General features: G+C 39.7%; 1 protein-coding gene across 1 annotated transcript in view; it reads left to right on the top strand.

Moving 5' to 3' along the window:
• Positions 1 to 20,300, top strand: part of ctnnbl1 (catenin, beta like 1) — an 81,467-nt gene that overhangs the window by 34,291 nt on the left and 26,876 nt on the right. Inside the window, exons 12-13 of the mRNA XM_024806370.2 lie at positions 11,461 to 11,558; positions 15,545 to 15,625. Of these exons, the coding sequence (XP_024662138.1) occupies positions 11,461 to 11,558; positions 15,545 to 15,625 (179 nt within the window). The remainder of the gene's footprint in view (positions 1 to 11,460; positions 11,559 to 15,544; positions 15,626 to 20,300) is intronic.

The raw sequence follows: 20,300 nt of genomic DNA, 5'->3' as shown, positions 1-20,300 counted from the left end.
TCAGTTATATCGTTATCGCAAATTTTCAAATATATATTGTGATAAATATTTTTGGCCATATCGCCCTGCTCTACTTAGTAGTAGTAGCAAGTAATAAACTCAGCCGTTTCCAATGCACGGGTTGTTTGGTGCAACAAGGTGGAACAAATATATAATATACTAATATTATACCGTACAAAAAGCTTCTTTTTTTTGTTTTGTTTACAAGACCTATTGTAGTTTTTAGAAAATGATTGCTCTGCGGTCATATACTGTCTGTCAGAAATGGATTAATAGCATGGGTTAAAATGGGATTTGGCAGGTAGCTGTGAACCCTTGTTCTCTGGTGTAACCATGCAGCAAGGGAAAAAAATCACTTAGAAATAAGAGACGTAAATTGTATCGTGAGCTCTAGTTTATTTTCTTTGCATACAGGTTGTGACCAGCTGACCCATGCTGCTGTTGCTGCTTTAGGTTTTATTGCACTTTGTAAATTAGATAGTTTAACAAAATTTAAATTACTGTCTGCTACTCTTGATATAATCTGACATTTACCAAGAACACCAGAGCTTGCCCTGCATCGGTCCATGCAGTCTTCATCAGAATACTGCGCAATAACCAGTTTAGCCTGCACGAAAGTGTATTTTGATGCAACAAAACTGCTGTACTTCATTTTGTTTTTATGTTTTTCACTATATGAAAAAAATACATAAATTCAGCAACAGATCATCAATAAATCCTGGAGCTATTGTAAAAAAAAATCTCTAAATTTAGAACTTTACCCAACCTTTAGATTTTTAGCGTTTCAGATTTCACTGAGCAGTCCTTACCTCTGAAAATAATCTCACAGCTTCTTCTACGGTCCTCTCTTTTTAACACCTTTCTCTGTCTCTGAAAATGAATTATCACACATGAACATTTTTCCTTCCCTTCTGATCTTCTGTAGTTTTAGCCAGGCAACTTTATTGATATCTGGAGCATGAATATGTCAAAGTGATTACAAGAAGAAAGGATGTGTTGAAGACATAAGTTGACTGTGGGATGACATTACTTTCTAAGTACTGAACAAGCATCTTCATCCCATCAACTGTGAGCAACATACAAGTTGCAACACAGAGGTAAATAACTTTCTTGATAGTTTTCTTTAGGAAACTGCCTGTCAGATTAGACTACTAATTAACTGGGATTCCCATTCTGGATTGTTCCGTTCCACTTTAACATCTGTTTAGAAGCAATAAAAGTGCAACCTTAAAATTCTCTTATCTTACCTGGCGGAGCTGTCTGCGTGTGTCCAGTACAGTCAGATATTGATTTAACCTGACAGCTGCTTTTTTTTTTTCGTTGGAAAAAATGGTCTGAAATATAAATGCTGAGCAGACGTCAAGTGTCCTGCCACAAATTCCAACCTGGCAGCGTCCTTGCTCAATTCCATTAGTAAAGGAACTCTTATTGTTTGCTACATCTCAGAAAGGACAACATTAGATGTCCCATACAAATTACATACAAATTGCTTCATTGCCTGTAGTTCATCTGTGATCATGGCTATTCTGACAAATATAGACTAGAACCAGATATACTTTGTATACAAAAACTGCTCCCATAAAGAAAAACTGTACTGTATAATGTGTTACAAAGTCTGAAAATCTTACTGAGAAACATAATGAATGAATCCGAAGATGTGAACTTGGGTCTCTTTCTCCAGACCTTATCCTCCAGAGGAACTTCTAAAAGCCTTTTACTCACCAAGTCCATTGCAAAAAAGTGATGCTAAATTCTGAATTTTTTGGATATGAACTTGCATTTTAGTGGAAAAAGAAAAGTCGAAATTTAGTGATGACAAGCTGGACCTGGTCTTTCTGCACAGAAAAAGGATGAAATGGAGATTCTGGGTTCATCCAATTCTCAAGACAAGCAAGCACCAGGGAGAATTTCATGGTTTGAGCCAAGATTTCAAGCTCTATCATGGCCGCTTTCGTACATATTTCAGGATCTCAGTTGGGCAGTTTGAGCTTTTGCTTTTAGAGTTGGGACCACATTTCAGACAGAAAAACAATTTTAGAGAGCCAATTGAGCCGAAGCAGCATCTATCTGTGTCTGAGGTAAAATAGTATTATTTTACTATTTGTATATCCAGTACCTGTGCGCATTTTGAGCTGCAAGCACAGTGGTCTGATTGGTCAGATCTGTTTATTCGCATCTGAAAATTCAAGCTTGGTTAAAAGAAAAACAAATGCCACAAAGTCTTCTATGGAAATTGTGCGGTTGGTGTGTACAGCTGTATTAAGAAGAATAATTTTAACTCACAAAATATTCAAACAGATTCTGCATGTCATGTGTGTTAAGTCATCAGGATGGCCTGCATTTTGTCAACAGGAGCATAAATAAACCTTAATTTTTGTCATTTCTGCCCACAAATCCATTTCTGCTTCCAAGAACATACTCTCAGATACCTGTTTATGTACTCATCTGAGGAACCGTGAAGATGCTAATTAAACAGATGACTGCTTCAATTATGACAAAAATAGGACAGAAACATTAGTTACTGTGGCAGCTGAAAACATCCAGGACTGCAAATTTCCACCCAAGTTCCCAAATTATCAGACTGTGTACCCACCAACAGGTATTGGAACAAGATGTATTATGCATTTCCTAGGGGCAATATGTAGATTAAGTTTTTAAACTTAGCCAAGCTAATGATAGCAAATTGATAGCAATGAAATAAATCAAACAAACAAAACCACAATTCATTCATGCTCCTTCAGGTACCTCCTGACAGTCTATCCTGTGGTGCTGAGAGGCTGATTGCTCTCCCTAGGGTGCTCTTAGTCCAGACTCAATCAGTCTATCATTTAGCTACCACCTATCTGTTCTTCTGTCATTCAGAATTACACCATGCTTCCTTTAACTGTCAATCAATAAATGAATCCAGGCCCCTCAGGGTTATTTGCATGTTAACTTAGTGCTATGGATCCCCTGGGGCAAGGCAAATGCAAATGATGAATGATTGGAGGAGGATGAGTGAATATTTGCAATTGGAATATTATGCATTGGGTAATGTGAGTGCAAATATTTCTAGGAATATTTGACAGGGACCTTGTTCACTGTTGTGAAGTAGTTTAACTTTACTCGAGGGTTTCGTGCATTACTTTTTGGAAGTGCAAACACTAACAGCAGTCTCGCGTTGTCTTATTGTCAGCAATGATGTAACTCTAACACGGTGAGGTAGGCTTTTCAGACGACATTGTTGCTTGACATTTATAACGGCAATATCCATTGATCTAGTGTTGTTTTTGAAGGACTTTGTTGTGGATTCCCCCCCCCCCCCCCCCAGTTGTTACACTCATTATTCAAACGTTTTGGTTACTTGTATAACCTCTGTTCTCTGAAAACCAATTGTGGTATCTCACTATGGGAGATATAGCCTACTCCCAGATTGCTAATGATCGGACAGGACAAAATGAGTTTAGCCACCTCTGGCTCTCAGCAACAAATGGCAGAGGAAAAGCTGATAGATCCTGGGGCAGCTATAGGTAGACTCCCTAACCTTAGGCATGAAGGCAGGGGCGCAGAGCCACCTTATAAAATTATTATAAGGATGGGGGACAAACTGCAGACAGGAACAGGACATAGATAAGTCATTCATAGCATGCAAATCACTCATTGTTTTCGCTGATGCCAAAGCCAGCAATAGGATGGGTGCATCCTCACTTAATGGCGTGCCCTTGTTTCTTAACGAAAAGAACAGAGGACATTGTGCATTTTTGTGTGATGCGAACAGATCTGTCCGAACCTCTCCCACAGCTGTTGCACCATTTCTGAATTGGGTCTAAACTCCCGGTAGAGTTGATTCCCTCTAGAGAGCAGATCTGCCATGGTGTTCAACACACTGGGAATGTGTGTCGTGCGTAATGACAGGAGGTGTTTGCTGCTGCACGTAATCAGGCTGTGTGTCAGTCTGTGCAAAGTTACAGAGCAAGTTCCTCATGACGGTGTATATACGCACTGCTGTTATGTCTGTTTTAACTAAGATATGACAACTTTTCAGAAGCGGCAAAAAACACTTCAGCTAGAGCTGGGCGATATGAGATTTTTTCATATCACGATATGTTTTTTTCATTTCAGGCGATAACGATATCTATCACGATATAAGCCAAATAACTATATTTGTAAGATTTAAATGTGCCGTTGCTCACGAGTAAAATGTGAAATAATCAGCAGCTTGTTTTGATTTAAAGATTTATTTCCCATAATAAGTTCAACAGGGTAGATGTACTTAAGGAACATGAGACTTTTTCAGATAGATAAAGGCAAATATTGCAAACTACACAAAAGGCAGCCGCTAAAGCGTTTAAGTTTCAAAATAGAACAAACGAAACAGACTAAATTGTCAATTCCACTTAGAAACAAAATATTAATTCTAAAAATAAATCTTAGTTTGTTTTACAGAAGAACAGACAAAACTGACTAACTTTTGTCAATATCAAATAAACAGAACTAAAAGGAAATTCTCAATCTCTCCTTGTTGTATAGCTTAGCTTTTCAAACAGTTTTAACAGTTACTTTAGTCTGACAAAAGCCGAATGACGAATTAGCGCTTCCATTCAGAGACTGAGGCTACATCCACACGTACACGGGTATTTTTGAAAACGGAGATTTTCCGTTTTCGTTTTAAAAAATAATCCCGTCCACACATAAAGGCAGAAATGAAGGAAAACGCTGCTATGAACATGCCAAAGCAGCAGGTGGCGCTAGATTCCTAACCGTGCAGAAATGTTGGCCAATCAGAAGTCTAGAAGCCTCGGTGGGAAAAAGTAAACAAAGCTGGGGCATAGAAGCAGAACTGAGTCGTATGTGTGGACGGACAGTAACTGTGTGTATATGTAAGCATTTAAACACTGCAGAGAGTAGAATTAACAGTATTGTAGAAATTCATTTCACCGAAACAATAACGTGGCGCACACCTTTGACGCTGCGTTTTCTCCGTTTTTCTAGTCCACACGTAAATGCAAAAACAGAGTTTTCAAAAATCTTCGTTTTCAGTGACCAAAAACGCCGTTTACGTGTGGACGAAAGGTGCAAAAGCATAGAAAAATCTGCGTTTTCAAAAATACCCGGGTACGTGTGGACGTAGCGCATGCACCAGTTTATTGTATTTCCAGTAGGGCTGAACGATTATGGAAAATAATCTAATTGCGATTTTTTGCCCCAATATTGCAATTGCGATGCGATATGCGATTATTTTTTAAGGTCTTTGTCTTCTGTATTATTAAACAAAGACAAGCAATACATCATATAGTATGGCCAATACTATATTACATTAATTTTAAACTGTTCTTTCCTGGAAGACAGACCTCTGTTATGATGACATGAGGTGATGCATGAATTGATGACTGACATTTTTATTTAACTTCTTCAATCACAACAGTATATTTGAACATACACAATAGTTTATTTTTAGCTTACAAACATCTGAGCATAAAGTGCTGACAAGGAACCCTGGTGTAAACATTAAAATGAAAGTCAGTACAATGTGCAGATTGCAGAAATATACATAAACAAAATCAGTGGCTTTACCACACTCAGTTTTTCGACATCTGTGAACTACTAGACAGTCATTCAATTAAAAAATAATATTAAATAAATAAAACTAATAAATAAAAAATACACACATCTTACTGATCTCTGCAGTCAGTAACATTACACATAAAGTGCAAACATAATAGCAATTGTATAAACACACACACAAACACGCCTTTAAAGTTTAAAGGCGTGAAATTGGACGGTCTAGTTCTGATTAGCGTCACCGCTGTCTCGGTGGAGTTTAATAAACTCGGCCGTCTGCTTCTTGCTATCTAAAATATAACCAGACACTGGCGTAAATTCTCGACTGTCTCATACTTCTGTTTAATAAGTTTTCTGTTTGACGTTTAGTCAGCTGTGTGAAAACCAAGGAGGAACCCACCCGGGGGATTAATAAAGTTTTATTTTATCTAATCTAATAACTTTAATCTCAGCCAAACCGATTTACTCACGAACAAACAAAACACTGAAAAAAGCCCAACAATAACATTTTTAGGTTGTCTAAGTGACTTATATATTACGTTTAACCCGAGCAGCGAAACTCCGCGGTGATCTGAAAATGATGTGCCGGGAGTTGTGCCGTTCTCGGCCGCATCAGTAACCCTCGAGCTCCCGGCTAGCTGTCGAGCTGGTGGGTAGCAGACGCCTCTGAAAACGTCGAAGCACTTTTGCAAATATGGGATATCTTGATAAACCGAGCAGATATTTGATGTTTACACAACTACTTTCTCGCCTGAAAATATGTTAAAAGTTTATTTTGTGACCCAGAAAGATTAGTATGAGTAATTTTAAAACTTAGTATCGGCCGCCATTGTTGGAAACTGGAGTTTGGCTGGGCCGCGCTATGAATTCTGGGATATGGTAGTAATTTGGACAGCCTTCGGCGCGTCGCTGTGACGTAATCGGTCTACAAATGCGGCCTCAGGAGGATGCAGCCCATGAATTTGGACATGTCCAGAGTATAATCGCAGCCTTTGCGGTTAGAAAATTGCACTTGATCATGTCGCGATATTATCGCAAATGCGATATATCGTTCAGCCCTAATTTCCAGACTTGCTTTCGGCACAATTTACAGTGCACGCTACTCTGTTTTTAAGTCAGACTTGAAATAGCCGAAATACCTTCACACTACGGAACTTCTATGGCTCTTCCGTTCGACAATCTCTCCGGCGTTGGAAGCATCATCTGTTTTCTCTTCGGTCACGCTCGGTTGATTTTTCTAGTCGGCTCACTCATTTCCTCCATTACCCGGGCGGTACGGTGGCTGGCTGCTTCCCAAACAAGTACACATGTGCGGCTTGGCACTTGTGCTGTACGTAACAAGTCACGTGACGTGACGCTGCGGCTGTGATTGGTTCGGCTCTGCGCTACTTAATTTGGATTGGCTGTTCTCTTTTTTTTCTTTTTTCTTTTTTTTAAGAGGACAAGAGCGGCGAGGTCTATCGCGATAGCTTAATTTCTCTATCGAGTAAAAGTTATATCGCGATACATATCGTTATCGTTCTATCGCCCAGCTCTAACTTCAGCGTTGGAAAAACTGCTGCCAGCTCCAAGTAATTTCTAGCGAGGTGTCATTTACGGCGGACCCCTCGGAAATATACCCCTATCCTGTTAATGTAGTATCCATTGTCAATTTTCCTCATAATAACGGTATTCAAAGGGTCACCAACAGTGAACAGTTTGGGGTCCCTCCAGTGACCGAGAGCCAGTAGACATTCGGGGAGAAATTTTGGCCATATGACTGAGATAACGTCTCACATCCAGCTGCAGCGAGGACAGCCCCTGGGGAAATGACGGAAATCACCGAAACAATCAGTCCAGTTAAACGCAAGCAAGCTGTTAATGAGACCAGCTTTCTGTTGCGAAACAGAGTTATTTGTAGGCTATGCCCTGGAACGCAAACCTAAAGAATTAGCATTTATCCAGAACTGGAAATGTGGAAATGAGTGTCTTGTAGATCTATCGATGTGAATAGATCGAAACAACACATTTTGTGTCAACATTCTGAATTTGTATTTTCTGAGGTGAGAACTGAGGGAGCATTAATTTCAGAATGGGACCAAATGATCCCCCACCTTTTCGGAATTTGGAAATGTCTGGAATAAAAGCCTAGATACCACTCCTCAGCTTAAGAGAGAGGATATTTTGCTCTCTAAAGCCTTTTTGGCCCTGCTCTGTAGCCATTGAACCCACCACGCCATTGTAAATGGTTGGTTTTGTTGCAAACTGTAGCCTGTAGCCCCTGGCAACGGTTGTTAACACTCATGAATAGACTGCGCGTGCTTGCCATTCCTCCACCCTGGCGGCTAATTAACCCAGGGGACGAAAGTTCAGAAACAAGGTCCAGTCACACTGCTCTCTTGGCTTTATGTCTGGCTTCATAAAAAAAATAAAACATGTCCGTACATACTAGGGGTGCAACGATACTCGTATCGGTATTGAACCGTTCGATACAGTGCTTTTGGTTCGGTACGCATATGTATCGAACAATACAAAAAATTTTATTTATTTTATCAACTTTTCTTCTGACAATGCTGTCTGTGTTGAGCGCTCAGTGAATCTGCGTTCAACTACTGTGCCTAGGCTGCACTGTCGAGTGCAGATCCACTGAGCGCAGCTCAAGCTAGCAAGACAGAAGCTAAGCTCAAAGCTGAACCTCCCCCACCCTCATTCAGATCTGGCGTTTGGAACTATCTTGGTTTTCATGTGAAGCATGACCCTGATGGTAAGCGCGTCATGGACAAAAGAAAAACAATATGTCGGATGTGCCACGCAATGCTCAATTGGTGGGAACTAGTGCGTTAGCACAGTTATCTTGTTAACGTGTTGACCCCGTCCAGCCCCACACACGGGGCGATCCGTGGTAACTCGTTAACGGAGATTTGCTGCGTTATGGCGTTAATGTCATTTTAACGAGATTAACGCTGACAGCACTAGTGGGAACACAACGAATATCACTGCACATTTACACCGACAGCATCCTAGTGCAAAGACAAGTGGAAGCAGACAAAAACAACAAGCATGCATGCTACAAACTTTACCCGAGTCATTTAGACAGCCGTTAGCACATGATTCTCCTTATGGGGACCTGATATGTTTAATATGCTGCTGAGAATATAGCCCAGAAGAAGCATATAGTATAGCTTTTATTTTGGAAAGAGCCATTTATCTGTAATAAACTCTCTTTTCCAAAGATGAGTGATTTCTCGATCAGATAGATTTATTAATTTTTTTAAATTTGTTGTTTCAGCAACATTACATTTAAAAACCATACTTTTGAGTTAAAACATATATTTATAATTTTAATAAATGACAAATTAAAAAGGCATGAACATTTTCTTGTATCGAAAAAATATCGAACCGTGATACCAGAGTATCGAACCGAACCATGAATTTTGTGTATCGTTGCACCCCTAGTACATACCCACAATTCTACCAAAGGCACAGGATGTGCTAGCAGTAACGCGACAACTGCTATTATTTCCTCAATGAAAATACAAAGCTACAGCATAATAAATGTTCCCGAAAACTAAAAAAAAAAACCACGTTCTTGAACAACCTTAATGGCTGCGTCAATGAACATATTCAATTAATTATTCTGGTTGAGGACCGCTGAGGAGCTCTTATAATCTTTACAGGGAAGAAAGTGAGAATGCCTAGTGTGGGGGCCAGGGGTTGGGGGGGCCCTTGTCCTTGAAGTAATTGGTCTGTCTTGAACAGGCGTGGTGGTAGTGGCGCTTCCGTGATTGGTCACGCCAGAGGGCGCTTCCCATAGTGAAATACTGAAGGAGGTTTGAAAGAAAACATTTAAATGAGGTATTGATTGCACACTTTTCTAAGACAGATGAGGAAGCTTATTTTTACTCAGCTTTGCCCTTTATCTGGTAGCCACAATGTAATCCCGCTCCCACCTCCTTCACAAATCTCAAAGGAGCAGTCTCTGCTTAGTTTTAAACTCTTTGGAAAGAACATTCTGCAGCCAGCGATCAATAGCCTCCCCGGCAGGGCGTGGAGGTGGTGACATCAATTACCACTTGGATCAAGTTGATAAAGTAGTGTCCTTTTGGAAATGGCATTTAGCCTCCTTGTCTTTGTGTACAGGAAATAAGGCTGTCTACATTAAAATAAGGGATCTTTGGACTGAACCGTCCTGATGTTCAGCCTGAGCAGATACTTGTGATACCTCTGAACCAGTCAGAAATAGTTCATTTATTTTTTCCTTTGTTCTGATGTGTCATGATGATATAAAGGATTTTAATAGAAGTGCTGAGGTGATTTTAGTTTGTCAAAATTTGAAGTATGGTTAATTAATCCTTAATTTACTCCTGTAAACAAACATATCACAGCAGTATAAATCAAAAAGTTGGTCTACTTTAGACATGGGCATTCTTGCAGTGACTGTTGAGATATGGATAATGTGAATTCAGAATTCCTTGAAAGTTTCACGTATTGAATTCTCAAATTTTAATGAATCAGAGTTTAATAATATTTGAATCAAAATATAACCGTGGTGTTGTTATTTTGCCATCACCGTATGTCACACCTGATTAAGCCATGCCCATATAGGGCTTATCACCAACATTACAAATAACTAAAAGCTGTTTTTTATTCAAGAATATTTGGTTGCTTAGAGGCATAATTAAAGCACAAAGCTACAGTTTCAGGGACTTTAATTACATCAGAAGTATTGAGTAAATTATTAGAAGTTTGATGTAAAACATTGGAGGGATTTAGTTTGATAGAAGAGCAATAGATGCGAACAGAAGTGTTAAAATAACCAAATATTTGGCTTGCAGATTTAGCAGGAATACACATTTATTGTTAAATTTTTAGCTTTTTTTACATTTTACATTTCCGCTGAATTGCCATGCTGAAACACTGCAACTCCAGTTCATTTTCACACGTTTTTTTTTTCCTCTGCTTTTGATGGATATTTCTATATTCTGAAAAGGCTACATCTGGCAGGTGTTAGAGGCCTTAAGTGTTCCCAGCCTTCACTTCTTGTGGGTAGAGAGCCTACGGGTCATAGGGGATTGCACAAAGGGAGCTGACAGCAAATACGACCCCTTTTAAAAAGTAGAAATGGGATTGATTCCTGCACTCTTGTTGCTTAGCAACTGCAAAGCCTCGTTGAGAGAGAATATTGACCTCTTGTTGATAAAGTCCAATTACATTTTTCCCCCTCCACTCTGTATATCCAGAGATTTTACAATGTCATATTCTCTTCCCCCCTTGTGTGTACACTGTATTTCCCATTCAATATCATGGAGCAATATTATGCGATTGCTGCCTTTTGGTGCCGCTTTGTGACTAAGAAGGTCTTTGAATGAGATAACACGTCTTACATAGCATGAATTTGGCTAACAAGGGCACTCAATGTGACTAACTGGTGTTTGTTGCTAATTCAGTCAATTAACATGTTTCTAGACCTCCTGCTTGCTAAATGGCCCCAGAGCTGCCACAGACGAATTTCTATCACCCCGATAAATGTAATTCAGCCACAGCCAAAACCATTTAGCATGTTCCAGCATGCCCTAAAATGAAAATTGATTTCTAAATTTCATTAACATTTTTCCCTCCTCTCATTCTGTGCACTCTCTGTAAGAGTATCCACGCTTAGCCGGCTGCATGCTCTAATTGCAAATTATCAAGTGCTAATCGATTTGTCCTTTCTGTGGATGTGGGTGAGAATGAGCTTTGCGGTAATCGGTTCTTTTTTCTTAAGAGTTTGAGACTGTTTGCTTTAACTGTAACTGTGGTGAAAGATCATGTACCTGTTGGGTTTTAAGCTTACTGTAAACCCCTGTGAGGTCTTCAGTGAAGCGATGCCGTGCTTGAGATATTTGAGAGATATTTTGTGTCGTTGATGAGCTTTTCTCTTCTCACTTTACTCTTTCTCAGAACACGTCTGCTCCATCATCGCCTCCATGCTGAGAAATCTCAAGTCCCAGCAGAGAAGCAGGCTCCTCAGCAAGTTCACGGAGAACGACTGTGAGAAGGTTTGTATCATTGTCGTCTTGCTGGTTTCTTCATTCTTCTTCTTGCCTTGCAACCCCTTTTTGTTTTGCATCTCATGTTTTTGAGTGCTTCATCAGACTGTGTTGTTGTCTTCATTACCAGTTGTTTTTTTTTCATTCCGAGCAGGTGTACTATATTTCCTAAATTTAAATGACTTAAAAATATATTTTCTAAAATTGCTTTGTACTCTGTGCAATAGAAACGCACTGATCAATATTAGGAGTAGATAATGATCCAATCCTGACTCAAATGTGTCAGGACTGGGTATCGGTGAGAGAAGGCTCTGAATACTACTACAGCATGACTGAGCTTAAGTAGCCTTACAGCAAGGGTTATTCTGGACTTTGTCATATGTTTGCAACTGGTTTTTACCCAAATACTAGAATGAAACTTACAGGCAACGAAGCTTTCCATATTGGATTCTTTCTGTCATTCATCCACACTTGCTAATATTTGATCTTATATAATGTTTAGCCCCTAGATGAGAGCAGCATCTAGTCAATGAGACTAGTGAAAAAATATTGGATGAAAAGCATAATCAAATTTTTTTTAAATATTTTATTTTCTTTATCCTTGTACTGTTTTCATTTATTAGTTTACTAAATGTATATTCTTGGGGGTGTTTTTTTTTATGTATTTTATTTGTGTATTTTATTTTGTGACATAATCTTTAGGTCCTGATCTTGCGTTATACATTTTAAAAAAATATATCGTTTTGAATACTTCTAGTGCTGCTCGGTACTCTGTATCTGCAGACATTTAAAGTCATTTTATCGGAACTGGGAAAAGTTGATCATCTGTCCCTTTTGGACACTGGTAGTTACGTATTTCTCTGTGCTCCATGATGTAGTGCAGCGGTCCCCAACCGTTTTTGCTCCACGGACCGGTTTAATGTCAGACAATATTTTCATGGACCGGCCATTAAGGTGTCGCGGATAAATACAACAAAATAAAATCATACGACCAAGACAAAAACTGTGGTATTTTGTAAATATAATAATAAACACAAATTCACTGTGTAATTGTGTAACTTTATTAGCAGCATCATCCTGAAATGCGCCAACAACATTGAGTGTAACATCCTCCTCTCTGCCCCTTAATGCTCTCTTGTCGCTATGGTAATGCGTAAATATTTCATTCAAAATAAGACACACAACTACAACACGGGAAAAGACCCAGGGAAACCGAGTTAACGATAAAAACCATAAATTTCGCACCCAAGCCTCAACTCTTGCACCCCGGTACCAAAACAACTCACGGACTGTTACCGGTCCAGTCCGCTGGTGTAGTGGTTTACATATTCTCTTTACACAGAGAAGATCCTTGGTTAGGACTGGGAGGAGATACAATCCCAGCCTCATGGGGTCACAAGTTTGTGTACTCCTCATGCCGGCCCCAAGCCCACTTAAATGGGAGGATTACATTTGGAGGTCATCTGTGCCTAATCAAACATGCAGATCCATCCGCTGTGGCGACCCTTGTGAGGGAGCAGCCAAAAGAAGCTTTTAACTATTAGTCAGAAAATTCACATGGCAGTCACATCAACTGATTTCCCCCAAGCCTCTTCCTAATATCTTGAGTTTTTGTTCAAACTAGTCTTTAGTTTAAATTTACGTGAGCTGCATCAACAAAACTTACGCCCAGTCGTAACTTTGAGCGGTCTTTGCGATGCAAAATGTTTTACAGCAACTGTAGAGGATCAAAAGGAAAAAAAAGACAAGTTCAGTGACATTTCATTTATAAAAGTATTAAAGTTGTGTGGTCAGTAAAAACAAAACACTGGCTGCCTAGCTTTAACTTCATGACAACAGTGTTGAACATGTATAATGAATGTACAAATTATTACTCTTGGAAATAATTTTTAATCATAGATAGACTACATATGTTTTCTTTCAAAAGCAAAAACAAAAAAGTCTATTTTGAAACTGGTAGAAATACCACAGCTAAAAAGGTTAGTATACATGGAAACGAATAAAGCAAAAGTGATTAAAGGTGAAAGCCTGAATATTCAGCGTATCCACGATTGGGCTTTGCCACAGATCTTATTTTCATAACTAGGGCTGCTCGATTATGGCAAAAATGATAATCACGATTATTTTCACTGAAATTGAGATCACGATTATTTGACGATATTTATTTAACCCTTTAAGACCTACTATAGAACCAAGTCCACCAGAGCTTATATTATTTTTTTACATGCTGTAGTGCCATTTGTGGGAGCATTTCAAGTTGCTATACATCAATACAACTGTTATAGCCCATATTTTAATAATATGTATGCATTAAGTGCATAGTAATTACATAAATTGCAAAAAAGTGCAATAAACTACAAAAAAAATTGAAAATCGCTTTTGTTTTGTTTACATATATTTCTACTTGGAGAAATTTAAGAGGTTTATCCCTCAAAACTTTAAATACAATAAAGTTGCAAAAAATAGTTTCCCACCACAGGAAATTTATTTTGAGTGTCTTCATAGTTTTATTTTGGAGATACAGCAATTTTTATATACTGCAGGAAAAACAAAAAACAATCCTATGATGCAAATTTGCAAAGAAAACAGCAGGTGCATCATTTCACTGTGGGAAGTGTTACGAACAGCTGATAGGAACGGCAAAGCGTGTTTCTGGAATATTATGTTTTTGTTCCTGCAAGCGCTTTTTATGCAATTTTTGCAAAGCTATATGTGGAACGAAACCGTGACCGAGGACAAGCTGATGGCATCAGATGTAAGTACAACTCCTCCGGTTTCATATGCAAAACAAATTATTGCGCTAGCTTACACGGTTCAGGTTCTACAGGGATTTAACAATAGTTACGCAAAACGGAGCATGCAGCTCTGACCGGCTTTAAAGGGTTAACAATGACTTTAAAAAAATAATATAAAATAGTGTGCAACACCACTGAAGTTTTTTTTTTTTAAACTCTCTTTTCAACCAACGGCAGTCACTCTCCAAATAACTTCTGCTTAGCTTTCCGAGCTTCCCTCGGGTCCTCTTAATCAGCGGTCTCCAACCTTTTTTGCGCCACGGACCGGTTTATGCCCGACAATATTTTCACGGACCGGCCTTTAAGGTGTCGCGGATAAATGAGGGAGGGGCTAATAATCGGCTCAGTCATTTTTAATGATCGTTGAAAGCCCAGATCGTAATCGTGATTAAAATTCGATTAATTGAGCAGCCCTATTCATAACATACTCACATTAGAAGGCCATTCAGCTTCCACACACTTGGGGAACACCTTTACCTGAACCAGTCTGCAGTAGTTCTATTTTTTCCAGAAACTAGTTCTAAGACGTTACGAGAGGTTAAATACACCGAGGTCATCGAGTCACTCTGTACCTGTGTATACCGTCTCCCATATGTTGCAGAATGTGAGAAAGCAATTATGATGTCAAACCTGACAGCGCGACACACTGCACACTCTCCCACCACCCACCTCAACTCCCACGATCCTACTCACATGTGCCCAAATGTGTCATATTCAGCCTGTGGCTCAAGGCCATTTTATTGGATGCATGACTTTTTTTGAAAATGCCTGTGGTACAAATCAAATGTCGATAGCTTTCTCACTACTGAGGCAACCTAGAGTCTCATTTTAATCAGCTTTTAAGGTTTGTATCCAGCGTCTGGCGATATGTTAAGGCAATAAGGGAAGCTTGTGTTTTCTTCTCTTTGTTTGCCACTCCATAGGTTACTCCCTGCAAAAGGTCTGTAGCCAAATAAATGAGGGGATGATCAGTGGCATACTAACATATAAAAAGAAATATGAAATTGGAAATGTATTTTTCTATTGTTACTTCATTTTAAGAAGGTGGAATTTGTTTGTCCCTGTTAGAATTTTTCCATATATGCTCGCAGAGCTTCATCCTGCTTTTGCGCTGCTTTGTAGTGTCCTCTTTATGTTTCTTTTTTCCACTTTGCATCTCTCACTTTTTTTCTACTTTGCTCTATTTCATTTTCTCTCCAGGTTGATCGACTGATGGAGTTGCATTTTAAGTACCTCGAGGCTGTTCAACAGGCTGACAAAAGGATTGAAGGAGAGAAACATGTAAGCATCTCTTCTTTTATTCCTTTTTCCCATCCCTCCCTCTTACCCTCTCAGTCTGTCAGTGAGGCTTTTTGATTTGATGATGAATTTACATTATGCATTCGTGTTTCCTGGATTTCATTATTGACCACAAACAAAAGCCACCAATGAATTATGAGTCACTGAGACATTATTCGGAGTAATATTGCTATACAGGCGTTTTTCTGTTTTGGGTTGGTTTGATCTTTTTGATTTGTTTGTTTTGTAGGACAAGACAAATTCCAATAAAGCTCTGTAAAATATAACTAAGAACAGAATGCAATGATTTCCAAATACCATTAAGCAATGTTTTACTCACAATGGATTAAAAAAACATGGAAGAAATGTACCATTTCAGGCGAAACTAGAGTTATTTTTAATTTGATGGCATCAACATGGGTTAAGGCCATCCCCTCTTCTTTTCACAACAGTCTGTAAATGTCTGGGACTGAGGAGAGCAGCTGCTAGACTTTTGAGTGTTGTTTTCCCGTTCTTGTCTGATAGAGGATCCTATTGTAAAAGCTGCAGTATGCAGCTTTGCGTTGCCTTGCTGAAATATGCAAGGCCCTGCCTGAAAAAGACAATGGATGGGAGCTTATGTTGCTGTAAAACTTGAATAGATCTTTCACCACTGATGGTACATTTCCAGCTGTGCAAGCTGCCAGTTCCATAAGAACCAATGTACCGCCGTACCATATGAGATGCAGACCTTGGCATTGAGGACTGATGACAAATTGGATGATCCTTCTCCTCTTTAGGACACAGCGTCCATGTTTTCTAAGCAGAAATGTAAATTCATTGGACCGCAGAACAGAGAAGCACTATTTCTGGACCTTGTTCAAATATGGCTTCGTCTTTGCATGATTAAGCTTTGTCCTGCGTTTGTGGACGGCAGGCTGTACCGAATGCACCCAGATAAGTTGCCCAGAACTTACCATTCCTGCATTCCCTTTCCAGGCCTGGAAGAGTTTGTGTGTGTATTAAAGGCTATAGATAGAGAAAACTTTGGGGCCATTTACTCAAGATTTATGGCCCTTTTTTATAAGTGATGAACAGCCTAATTTAGTTTAATGTTTTATAAAAGCCCGTCCACCCATTCCTTCATTTTCTTAACCACTTGTCCAATTCAGGGTCATGCTAGTGCTGGAGCCTATCTCAGCTGTCATATGGCACGAGGCGGGGTACCCCCCTGGACAGGTGGCCTATTCAGAGTGTCAGAAAATGGGAAGAGGGAAATGTATTGTCAGTAAGAGCTCATTTATCAGGTGGTTTATCTGTGGTGTTGCGTCGACACTCTTTTAAAGGACACGTACAGAAGCATTGCTAGGTTGAATACATTTAGAGAGAGAGGAAGAGAAGGAAGTTAAGAGACAGGTCTGTGAGTTACTTGAGCAGTCTGCAGCAGGTCATCGCAACAGCACAAGATAAACTCTGAGTTGGAATTGTCCACGGACGGGGGAAAAAATGTGGACCGCAGCGCAATATCAGACAGACATGGTTTTGTATTGTCCACCAGCTAAATCACACTGCAATATAGATGTTCAGATTTCAGCTGCATTTCCTGTTTGAAAGGATTGGTGTTTGCGTTCAAAAATACAGTCCTTTTTGGTTTTTTTGGAGGGATGGGGTAGATAAGGTGTGCGGTTCCACACAGTGTCACATCCAAAGCCATGAGGGAAGAGACCTAAAATACAATCACAGTCCTGCTGATAACAATATGACAGTTTACAGAAGAATGGAAAGTTTGATAGCTGTGTGAAAGTGGCCTATTGAGCTGTCTGCGTGTGTATATGTCAGCGCATTGAGCTGTGGGCTAGACGCAACGATAGAGGGCTAGAGATAGAAGATAAGTGACCGAGCAGGGGATAATGGCTTGAATGGAGAGAGAAAGAGCCTCAAAAAGGTTGGAAGATAAGAAAAGACATAGTTATACTTTAAATATCTCAACAGATATATAGTCAAAATAAGAGGAGATGGTGTCATAAATGCAAGGAGAAAGAGCGAGGTTTGAGTGAAAGCGAGAATGACAAGGGGAACCGGGGTTTGGCTGGAGACAGATAAGTGTGAGATTCCTATCTAAAGATGACAGAAGATTAATTTCTCAGACAGGCATCTTTGGTGGGATTGCCAAGAAAAGGCCAGACAGTTTGACATTTTCTCTCCATCTCTCTTTCTCCTTTTCTCTTCTCTCTCCCTGCCTCCCTCTATCGTTCTCTCGCCTCTTTTTCCGTGATGGTGGAAGTATGACTGCGATAACATGGTGATAAGAAACATGTCTACGTGTGCAGCTATCTTTGAAGCCACATGGTTTTGCTTCAGCCAGTTCAGACTTCATACTGTGAGCCAGTTTGTCGCACAGCAACAGTATTCTCTTCATTTTACACTGAAAAAGAGAATAATTAAAATATCTAGGCTCTGACTGGAGGTTTTTTCAGCTAGTAGTCATGAGCTCAAGTAAATCACATTGATAAGATGCATTTCTTTATTCGAGTGCACATTTTTTAGGTTGAATCAGAGCACTGTTTTAGTTTCCGTGTTGGTGAGCATTATTCACCTTTTATTTTTGCTTGCAAAGGAGCACTTGTACCATTTATAGACTTATAGTTATATGAATATAAGTGTTTAATGGTGTAGAGCAGGGGGGTCCAACTCTAGGCCTCAAGGTCTGGTGTCCTGCAGGTTTTAGATGTGTCCTTGATCCAACACAGCTGATTTAAATGGCTAAATTACCTCCTCAACATGTCTTGAAGTTCTCCAGAGGCCTGGTAATGAACTGATCATTTGATTCAGGTGTGTTGACCCAGGGTGAGATCTAAAAACTGCAGGACACCAGCCCTCGAGGCCTGGAGTGGGATATTCCTGGTGTAGAGCTATATATTGGCATGCATATTGTAGCCTGAAGCCTCTAGCATGTAGCAGGGATATGAAGTACTTTACGGTGGGGTGGTGCTGTCTGTGGACCCAAAGTCATTTATAGACTGAAGTGCTTTTTGTCACATTTGGAGTGGTAACACTCATAAAAGGTTAAAGTGAAAATAAGGGCATATACACTCAGGTAGGATGGGTGTTTAAATGATGTACGGTTGGTGCTAAGGGGCCAAAAGTGTGCAAAGAAATGATCCCCCACAGCATTACATCATACATTACATCCATTGATACTGTATAGATCTATGTTTTCATGTTGTTTACACCTTAATTCTTCTAGCAGTCTAGCTGTTCTCCTCTGACATCAGCGAGGAAGTTTTGCTGTGTGTAACTTATGGCCTCACGTGTACCCATGAGGCCATGATTGTTCTCTCCAGCTCCTTTTGACATGTCATTTTAATTCACAAACCATAGAAATTCCATTAGTGTTTTCTGATTTGATCACTTCTTCTCCTTAATGTTGGACAACAAATGATACTGCGGTTGCAGTGGTTTCCTTCCCGCTGGTCCGACATCCAGTCCTGAAAACACCCGAGTGATATTTTAAGTCTGTGTGAATCCAAATGCCACGTTACTTTAAATAAGGCGATAAAGACGCCAACCCAGTTCTGTCCAGCGCCTCGTCAGAATCGACTGCCGTCAGCAGCAGCAGCGTTTTATCTCTCTCCGCCGTGCTTTTTGGTTTCCCCTAGTTAAGCCTGTTTTTAAGGGGCGGTAAGCAAAATGTTTTTCCTCTGCAACATATTATCCACAGATTTCTCAGGAGGATAGCAGAGGAAAAGCTGCTGCTGCCTTTTCTCTGCATCTCCAGCCCAGTCCCTTTCTAATAAGCTGCTTATTTTCTTTCCACCTTGGTATCTCTTTCTCTTTTCTTTCTATCCCACTCATTCTCTCCTCCTTTTTCTTAAAGCTGTTTTTCATCCTATCATATTTCCAATTTTCCTTTTTCTGCATTAAATTGCGTTTTTACATACCTCTAATATTATTATTCTACTTAATTTCCATACCCCCCTTTTTCTTCTACCTCTCCTTCTTCCTTTACTTCCTTGTGAGCAGCTTATGTATAAAATGTATTTCTTGTTGTGCATCTTTTCTCCTTCATCCTCAGTTTCTGTTGCTATATCACACCACCTCACTCCTCACACATCTTTCTTATTTCCCTCAGTTCTCCTTTCCTCCTCTCCCTAATGCCGCTGCTTTCAGTTCTCTTCCTTTCCAAACCTTCCCTTTGCTCTCAGCTTGTTGGTAACAGCTCTTTGAGATTGATGAAGCTCAGCAAAACATGGCTGAGGCCGACCTCAATACTGTAAAATGCCTGAGTGCACTTTCCTAGCTCCTAAGAACTCAGTTGCTGGCGGTGTTGTGTGTGTGCATGTGTGAGAGAGAGCGAGTGTGGGTTTCCTTTACTGGTCTGTAGCAAGTACAGCAGAAATGAGCTAGTTTAGCTTTGCTGACAGTAGACATTTTCAAAGAAAGTCTGTGTTAAGTTGGAATTGGTTTTGCACCTGGATGTGATATATTTAGTTTTCTTAAACGTCCTCCAAGAATAAATGTTTTCCCTCACTCGCTCTCCCTCTCTGTTTCCTGATTCATACACGATTCTTCAGTGAAATTTTGTTTGTGTCACAGCTTGTTTATCTTCCTGTCATCATTTCTCTTTCTCCTCTCAGCTTTTTTTTTTATCCTCATCTGTTATTCTTTCCCTTTAAAAGTCACCCTCCATTCATATATT

The sequence above is a fragment of the Maylandia zebra genome, linkage group LG20, assembly GCF_041146795.1.
Source record: "Maylandia zebra isolate NMK-2024a linkage group LG20, Mzebra_GT3a, whole genome shotgun sequence".
In the NCBI taxonomy this organism is placed as follows: domain Eukaryota; kingdom Metazoa; phylum Chordata; class Actinopteri; order Cichliformes; family Cichlidae; genus Maylandia; species Maylandia zebra.
The sequence above is the reverse complement of the archived record's forward strand: the minus strand, read 5'-3'. Positions and strand labels throughout refer to the sequence as shown.